Raw genomic sequence first — 9,507 nt, forward strand, 5'->3', positions numbered from 1 at the left:
GTGGAACAAAGTTCTTGGTAACATTAACTTGCTAGTTTTGTCCTCCGTAGTAATTAGGTCCTAACGACTTAAACTCCAGCTGGTTAGCTAGCTGTAAGTAGCTTAGTATCAGCTAGCTAACTATCGTCAACAAATGGGGGAGTTGCCTAATGTATCAAATTAACCTACTGTGAAATAATTTCACCAGACGAACCTGTTCAGAAGACTAGACGTCAAGTTTTAATGTCTGTGAGAAATATACAGTATGCCGAACGGGGATTAGACACCCATCTGTAATAAGCTACTTTAGGTGACACCAGCGTATCAACCTAGTGATGATGCCAATGAAGGGTGAGGGTGAAGAGATGTCCATGCAGTAGCATCTGCCATTAACGGAGTGTGACGCAGCGAACCCAAACAGTGTGATGAGTACGCATATATAATTAATATTTTCACGCGTAGCAACCTGGCAGGGTGTACACGCCTCAGCATACATATGAGCGAGTAACAAGACTTGTCGACTCAAAAAAAAAAAAAAACGTTACAAAGAAAAGCTGGCAGAGGCCACATCTGAGACCTCGGAGTCGTTCAACGAACACCTTCTGTCATGTGGTCGGAAAGCGATTTTGCATAACAACTCTGTATTGATCATCGCGCACTGATATCTAGGCAGAGTGTGTGTTAAGGGCGTAGCGTGCGTTCTGTGGATTCTATGCCTGGCTTGTTTACGAGGAACAGATAGGTATGGAAAACGGCTCAGCCGAAACAGGTTATCCAGGTTTTGCTGTGATTCTCTACTGACTTGATTCATGTGTATCTACAGGAGGGATTTCATCATGATCAGAGCGCATTACATCCTCATTGTCGGAGCTGGACTTTTTGTTTTTAAAATTCCACCTGGGAAGGTAATCATGTATTTCATTAGTCCGCGCACTGCTCTGAATTAATGATGATGTTAACGTGAACTGATATAACCTCACAGTACCACATTACTGTGGCGGAGCTTAGTCTGGTCATAAGGTGATGACTAATGTGTTGGCATTTCCTATGTAATTTATAGGCATTCTCCAAAAGGCAGCCTAAGTGTAAGGAGGGGAAAAAAAAGCAGTGTTCTTGATGCTCGACTGATGATTTGATTGGTTTAATGAGATGTGTTGTTTTGTTTTTGACTGTGTTCCAGGCTCTTCTGGAAAACACCAGCGACTGTTGTGGGAAAAATCAGAGAGTAAATGGAACTTGCCTGAATGCCACTCAGTGTGATTCAATGAGTGGGTACAAACATCCATTTATCTGCACCTATTCACTGGCCCTACATCTCTTCTCACATAGTTAGAGAAGTTAACATTGACTCTCGCATAAGTTATACAGATACCAAGCAAAGGTCTACAACAAACAGGGAAGAAAAAACAAAAACATTTTTTAAAGTTTATTATAGTGTGGGGTAAGTTCCGTGAGGGGGAACACATTCGTTATTTTTGAATGCCTTTAAACATGAATTGCCACTTTTCATAAATCCAGAGACTGTGATAGAGTGTAAAGGAGTTCAAATGTAGCCTGACTCATTGGGTAAATATTCTTACCCAGGCCCGTTCTATATAAGCATCTGTATATATAGCATGCAGTCACTTTTATTTTCACTCTTCCTGTAAAGAGCTATCAGTGCATTGGTCCCTCACTGACCTGAGGGACAGTCTGACTACAGCGTGGAGGATTTTCCAGTCATTCCTCACCCTCACAGGGATGAGGGTGTTGTGCTTTGTTCACCATCAGAGCATTAGAGTTAATGAGATTAAGGCCTTGCTTTAGCTGTATGCTCTAATGAAGTTAAATGTATGCAGATGGGTGTGGGTTAAGGCTTGCTTACCTCTGCAGTGTTATATGAAAGACTCACACACACACACACACACACACAGGCCTTTGTTTGCTTTGTAACCTGGAAATGTAGCATGAAATCGCTACAATGGAAAGCTCAGAAAACTATTAAACACATCAGGGTAGTAGTCAGCACATCATGGATCTTAATTAAACTCCACATGTACTTTAAATGCATTAAAATAACTGTATATTGTCTGTGGTAAGTAATAAGCTGTTACATGCCCCCCCCCCTAATTTATGCTAACAGTAAGTCGTGTGTTTGAAATAGTGTTTCGGGATTGTCTTATGTGGTCTGTGTCTAATTCCAGTGTGTCCACATGTTCTGGAGAACAACACTGTTGTATGTGTTCACTGTGACTCAGTCTTATCGGACCTGGAGAACTCCACAGCGTGCAACAACTGTGAGTGTTCCGTCAATTCAACAGTTGTCCATCTGGCCAACATGCCACATGACGTGTCAGTAAACAGACCGCAGGACAGTTAGCATTGCAGCGCTAGCACATGTAATATCTCTTTCCTCGTTCAGCTATTGAAAAAAAATAAAAATGTTGAAACAGTAAGCTTTGGTCTTTGTGAGACCTACAGCCCTATCTTTTTTTTATGGGGGGGGGGGGGGGGGGGGTGGACCGTGGCATTATTGTACTCATTTAAAATTTTTCCCAGATCACCTGCCTTGCTCTCCAAATACAGTAGAGGAATTACTGAATCGGCCAAGGACACAGTCAAGTTATGACTGAAGCTTTTCATATGCTGGCCAAGGACAGCGCGGCTCTTAGCTCCTCTGTTAACGCATGTCTCTAATTACTCTTACAGCAAGGACCAACGATCGCACCTTCATATCTACTGTGCTTAAGATTGGTGAGTTATTTCACTGCTGTAAAACCAAGACAATTTCCCTGCAAACCTGTTTGCGAAGAACGTCTGTAGTTGAATTTACCCGAACAGAGCAGGTTTTTCATGCACATGGAGAGATATCACCGCTCTAGAAACACCAGGGAGGTAACTCCAGATAGGGTTTGCTTGCAGTGCCTCAGTGCATTTAGACTGGTCACGTTAGGCTTCCTAGTGTGAAGCTGGAAACATGACATTCTCCCTTTATGCAGATAACAGTTGAGAATCATATCCTTCTTAACTGCTGTTGGATGCATTTTTTGTTTCACGTGAACAGTAAGAAATACTTGTGCCGTGTTTCGACTGTTGTTTGTTTGTTTGTTTGTTTTTTCCTGTTGTGGCGGAGGAGAAGGTGGGCCAGGTGTGGCAGCCTCTGTCCTTCTGGGAACTTTACTCCTCAGTCTCTTCCTCATCCTGTCTGTCGCCTCCTTCTTCTACCTCAAACGCTCCAACCGACTCCCCGGGCTCTTCTACAGGCGCAACAAAGGTGAGGATACAATATTCTCTGTGTAAACTGTATGTTTATGTAAGCATGTGCAAGTATATGTTACTGTGATTTTCATACACTTAATTTCTGCTGATGTGAGACTGAACATGTGCATGATAAGTCTGGTTTTGTCTTTTTTTTCAGCCTTCATATTCCAACCCAGTGAGGCAGTAAGAAAGTTTCCATTTTTTTGTCCTAATTCAGCTATGGTCTAATGCACATGTACATACAAATGTTATAGAGAAGAAATATGAAATTAAAATAATTTCATCAAATCTGATGTATTTTTGTTTGTTTGTTTGTTTGTTTGTTTGTTTGTTTGTTTGTTTTGTTTTGTTTGTTTTTCATTAGGCTGTCATGATACCTACGACCACATCTTCCGGTAAGTTAATTTTTCTTTTCTTTTTTTTCTTTTCTTTTCTTTTCTTTTCTTTCTGTTTAAATGTTGTACAGAGCTTGTGGAACATTTTGCCTAATGGCATTTAAACATTCATTCCTGAACTTTTGTCGTACTGATTTTGAATATAAGCTGTTCTTTATACACAAAGAAACTTTCCTAAAGAAAAGAAAAAAAAAAAAAAGTTGACGAATGCTTCACTCTTTTAACACTCAACTTACATATATGGTTTTAAATGTTGACATCAGTGTGACAAACCAGACCTCTTTTTCAAGACCCACATTGTAGAAAGGTCATCAGTAAAGTCTGCTTTTTCTTTGACATATGTTGTACAATATACATATGTATATATATGTGCGTGTGTGTGTGTGTGTGTGTGTGTATGTATGTATATGTGTATATATGTATGAATGTGTGTATGTGAATGTGTATGTGTATATATATATATATAAATGATATGTAACCATGCCAGTGAAGTGACTGGGAACATAGAAATGTCAGTATTGAGGTCAGTGCGTGTGGTTGGGTTAATGAGGGTCCTGCTTGTCTGTTGGAATGTGCAACACGCAGGACGGAAACCGAGATACGTCAGGCGAGAGAGGCCCTCGGCGACACCAGCCACCGGCGCCGCTACCATAGCAACGGGGGCTGTAACCAAAGTGTATAACGTGTGATAAGTGGGTGGGACTCAGCTACGCAGGCTGGCGCTGATGCAGGCGGCTTCTGGAATCTGCCAGTCCATCAGCGTTTCCTGGTCGGACCTTCTACCACTTTGTTTCCAGACCAGCTGTTGAATTTATTTTTCTTCTTCTTCTTTTTCTCTTGTCCGAGATGTGCTAGTGACAGTAAGAAGCTAGCATTAGCCTTTATACCGAAAGCCTGTTCTTTTACTGTTTTTCTTTCCAACTTCTTTTGAAGTAAAGAGACACGTATAGATATTTATTGTTATTTATTCACGTTCGTATTTCTTTCATTCCTCTGTTTGACTCTATGCTAGATAAGTGACCAAGAGTTTTTTAATGCACTATCAGAGCACTTAAATATTCTGTTGTTCAACATTCAGTTAGCAAGTCTCTTGTTTTTTGAAGATTTTTTTTAGTGTGTGATTTTACTCTCGTTTTTCTGTCATGTCTTTTCATGTATTTATTGATTATGTTTCATTTCTCGTCTTTTTAACCAATGATCCAAAAACATAAATTGCTTAGAGTTTTGTATTTGCACATAAGTGTATTTTGCTTAAAAAAGAAAAAAACCGACACATTTGTCCTTAAATTTACGAGACATCCAAACTGTATACATTATATGAAAAGGTCAGAGTATTACAATTGCATTTTCAAAAGTATTTTGTCAACATAATTGTGAAGTATTTTGAAGCAGTATCATCAAAGCAACAACCTTTTTACTTTCTTCTTTGTGTGTGTGTGTGTGTGTGTGTGCAATTCAGAAAGACAGAACAGCACTTTGGAGTTTTGTGTAAAAACATTTTTAGAAATGCCAGGCCAACTGGGCCAATGAGCACTTGAGTTTTTGAGCGGAAAAGATTTATTGTACACAGGTGGTTTTTATTGTCTGTCACATGTATGCTGGATTAGGATAATGGCTTTGTTATATTATTGATGTGTTATCCCTGTAGCTGACACATGGCGTTTACGGCGCTCTGAATCCGGGAAGGGACCAGATAAGAGCCTTTTCCTCAAATGTCACATGTCACATTGCTAGAAAGCAGCCAGTTTTTCAAAACATCATCTGCCTGACAGTCAACACATCTGTCTGACAGTTTGAGTTATGTTTTTTTTTTTTTTTTCCTCTCTCTCTCTCTCTCTCTCTCCCACAGCTGCACTACTGAAAGCCTGTCTGTGAACTGGTAATGGTTACGCCAGTCTTCGTCTTATTGCAAAGTTAATACTGGAAATTTTAACGCCAACATGACAGAATGAACAGGATGCTGTTTGAGAGCCATGACTATTTGTTGCTGTACAAATGCCATTTTAGAATGTGAAAGTGCAGGGACGTCGTCTGACAAAACTGATGCCAAATTGATTGCATTTGTCATCTAAATAGGATATTTGCACTTGAAATGCCATTGTTGTGCCAAGAGGAATGTAATGTCCTGCATGGTTATCTGTGAAAGGGCTGCAAGTGTTTATGCTGTTTATCATCATTTCTCAGTTTGTATTTTTAATCGGCTTTTTTATTTTAAAGAATTTGCCATTTGGCCTCTCACATTCCATTGTTTTACGATTGAGTAGTTTCCATGTTTTATAACCTTTTTTTTTTTTTTTTCCTTTTTGAAGTTTTCTGCAGAAATGCTGTGATTTTTACCGTCTGTCCAAAGTGACAGAGGATGTGTTTAACTGTTTCTTTCTCTTTTTTCCCCTCATGAGTATGCTGGTTAAGGAGTCGCAGGAACTTCTATGGGTTGAGGTCAGAATCATTGCCAAAATAAGAGGTGCGAACATGCAAATAAAAAGCAAGAAGATAACCACTATTTTTTAGACGGTTTGGGGCCTAAAATAATGTTATATTATTCCATTCCATTTTTTAAATAAGCTGTTGTGCAGCCTTTGGAAATCTTGTACACGTGTACATATTTGTGTATGAATGGGGAAGCGTGGATTTATTTTTTTTTAAACATATGTTAATGCCCCATTTGAGTTGTACTGATTTGTTTGAAGTGTCTTAGCAGGAGGAGATATCAATGTTTACAGAAATAAAGAACCTCTTAAGAACACCTGGACTTTGGCCCGTCAATAATCAGTCATTTGTGTGGTACATTTATGCAGTCCAAGTTTTTAATAGAATTTACAGGTAGTAGTTAAAATATATACAATCCATAAAATATACAATCACAGTGCTGGGCGGGGGGGGGGGGGGGGGGGGGGTTGTTTGTTTGTTTTTTTGCAACAAGTAAAACAATTCAATTAACTACATTTTTTTTGTACAAAAAAAAAGGTACCTGTCCTACGAGCATAGGTTATGAAATTGTCCATTCTGAATTATTACTGTGTTTGTTTATAGTGTTTAGCACCACACACGGATGTCTAACAGCAGCAAAGGGGAGTTCCATAATCACTGAACTGACTTTTCATCGCTATAGTTACACATCCTGGGCTAAGTTACGAGTAAACATGCAACACAGGCATGCGGTTCCCAGTCTGTAGGAACCACGTTTTTCACTTACTAATGACTAAACATTTATTGGTGAAGCTCATTTTGCAGTCGTCACTAGTTCCAGTAAATGTTGTGCCAGACAGAAATATTGATCTTCTGTGGAAAAAAAAAAAAGTCACTACTGCATTGCAAATTAATTCCTCTCAAATGACTTCACAACTTCAATTTTTCTCCCAGATCCATTTCATATATGTTATCTCGTTATGTAGGTTTCTCGGTTTGTTTGTTTTTTACATGTAAAGCTCTACAGATTTTTAACTGGGTGTCTCTTTGCAGGGTTTGATAAATGTGTGTCTCTATCTATGGTGGCAAAGAGGTGAGTGTTTGCGAATGAAGTCAGGCAAATGTTTAGTTGCAAAACAGAGCTGAAGTTACAAAACACTGCAGAGCGTAAATACTGCAACCGTTTGGTTGGACGATGGGGGCAGTTTACCGGTGGAAACAAAGAGATGGCCCGTCTCCAGTTTTACCCCACTGACTCACTCTACAAACCCATTAAATAAGGAAGTGAGGCGGCTCTCTTAGCGGCATGGTTTGGTCATGAACGTGATCATAGTGCAGCTGATGACGGTAAACAGAGGGAGAGGGAGGACTTTGATCCACCAAAACCAAAAAACACGAGGGCTTACTTCCTCATAAATTCTATATTAAACCATAAGGTCATTGATACCGTGCTATTCAGAGGATATTAAGCCGACGTGACATTAAAAAAAATGCATAAACGTGTTTGGCCTCTGTTTGAGGAAAAGCGTCGGAACCTGCTGAAGGACACGTGTCCTGTTTGAACGCAGTAGGGTTTTCTCTGTACCTGCATGCATGGAGCAGTCATGAAAGAGCCAGATGGGAATGGACCCCTGTCTGAGTCTTGGTTCATCTAAAAGCCTATGAAAGCCAGACAGTCTTACTGAACACTGCTGATGACTAAATTCTATTCACTAAAGGTTTCAGGCCTGACAAAGCCGCTTTGTGACAGTGTCTGTTGGCAAAGGCTCTATGTAAATAAAATAGAACTCATAAGAACGATTAATGCGAAAGATTTCATTTTTTTATTACTTTTTACTACTTACTACCTACTACCTTTCATATTTTTTTTTTATGTTTCCTATGAAAATATAGAGCTTGAAATGTCTTTAAGTTGTTTCTTACTGGAGGGTATCAGTGGTACACTGAACGTGTATTGATATCATCGCATTTATATATTAACCAGAGTATGAATTTACCTCTCAATCTCTGTTCGTAGAGGCTGGCGTAAACACACCTTTGAATCTTATCAAATTAATTTACGTATTATACTGAGCCTCACAGTGTCGTAAAAACCTGTCCTCCACCATCAGAGTACAAAATGTCCCTGAATGACCTCAAATAGGAAAGTATAAATTCACATAAATTCACACGTTTAACACAGTCTGTAAGCTTGCTATGTGAGGTACACATTTACACTGATTTTTCTATAACAGTGAAGCTATAACAATACATTCCAACCGATGGTAAAATCTGCCCAGTGAAACTGTGAACGTGTAAAAGCAAACCTTGAGATTTAAGTACAAAGATGGGTCCTGGGGGTGGGGTGGGGTGGGGAACCCTTTTCTTTAGGAGGTAAATAAAAACATGCACCCAAGGAGCATTCCCAAGAAACAACCCACAATTTATTGGCCCATGTGATCTCGTGTGCACGTGTTTTACAAGGGATGTGCCTTTTAAGAATCTTAGTCGATATCTTATCACTCTGCGAAGCTGGGTAAATAGTCCTGCTGGTAAGGCAAAATACACTCGTTTTATTAAGAATCCAAAAAACTGTTTTGCATTTTACCACCAGCCGTCCTGGAACTCCTTTATGGGCCATTACTGATATGCGGGGCTGTGGTTATTGGATGATTGCAGTGGAAAAAGGTCTTACTGCGCAGAGGAATATAAACAAACAAAGCAATAATGTGAAGGGTGTGAAGGAAACATGTTTTGTTTTTTTTTTCCATGTACTGGTTATCTACAAGTCTTACTCAGCATTCATTCTAAAAACGATCCTATTGGTCCACGATTTGACAGTAACCACGTGATTTCATTCCCGTTACGGTTTCTAACCTGCAGAAAAATGATAAGATGGCTTCAAAAGTCTTTGAAAAGCTGAATAATTACCCTGAGATTCAGCATAAGCATATTTGGATGGGCTTTGCGGCGTTAATGAGCTAGTTTTGTCTGTACGAACATTTGTTTAAGCTGTGCCACGGTTTCAGTGAGTCAGTGGAAAAGCCCATCCTGCTTGTGTAAACAGTCCGTATATGTAATGTATCACTCATAAATAATTTAGCTTTGTCACTATTACACTGAAAATGTGTGAATCAGGAGATAGACACTTTAGCTTTTTCTTTTTCATTAATTCTTCCTTCTTCCTGATCTCTTCCCTCTCAGCGTTCTCCTCCCGTTTTCTCCTCCTCTTTTGGAATCATTTGCATGTAAAAGTGTGTCAGTGGATGGGAAGGAGTGTGCAGGTGGTGAAGAGGGAGGGGACAAAGTAACCGTTTAACGGACAGGTGAGGACAGACGGCTCTGTATTACAAGTCAAAACACAGAGCGCAAACTCACAGCAGCCCTGACCTAGAAAGGAACAGTGTCAACTTGAACAAACTTGGATTGAGAGAGAGAGAGAGAGAGAGAGAGGGAAAGAAAGAAAGAAAGAAAGAAAGAAAGAAAGAAAGAAAGAAAGAGAGAA

The 9,507-nt window shown here is 39.6% G+C and overlaps 1 protein-coding gene across 1 annotated transcript; it reads left to right on the plus strand.

Annotated features, from left to right (window-relative positions):
- The first annotated feature begins 806 nt into the window (after positions 1-806).
- c6h1orf159 (chromosome 6 C1orf159 homolog) lies at positions 807-4,511 on the plus strand. Its single transcript, XM_030778440.1, has 8 exons — positions 807-884; positions 1,160-1,247; positions 2,163-2,255; positions 2,668-2,712; positions 3,092-3,232; positions 3,377-3,402; positions 3,584-3,614; positions 4,200-4,511. The coding sequence occupies exons 1-8, from the start codon at positions 816-818 to the stop codon at positions 4,301-4,303; spliced, it is 597 nt and encodes a 198-aa protein (XP_030634300.1). The 5' UTR covers positions 807-815; the 3' UTR covers positions 4,304-4,511.
- The last annotated feature ends 4,996 nt before the right edge of the window (positions 4,512-9,507 follow it).

Source organism: Chanos chanos, chromosome 6 (assembly GCF_902362185.1).
Source record: "Chanos chanos chromosome 6, fChaCha1.1, whole genome shotgun sequence".
Lineage (NCBI taxonomy): Eukaryota > Metazoa > Chordata > Actinopteri > Gonorynchiformes > Chanidae > Chanos > Chanos chanos.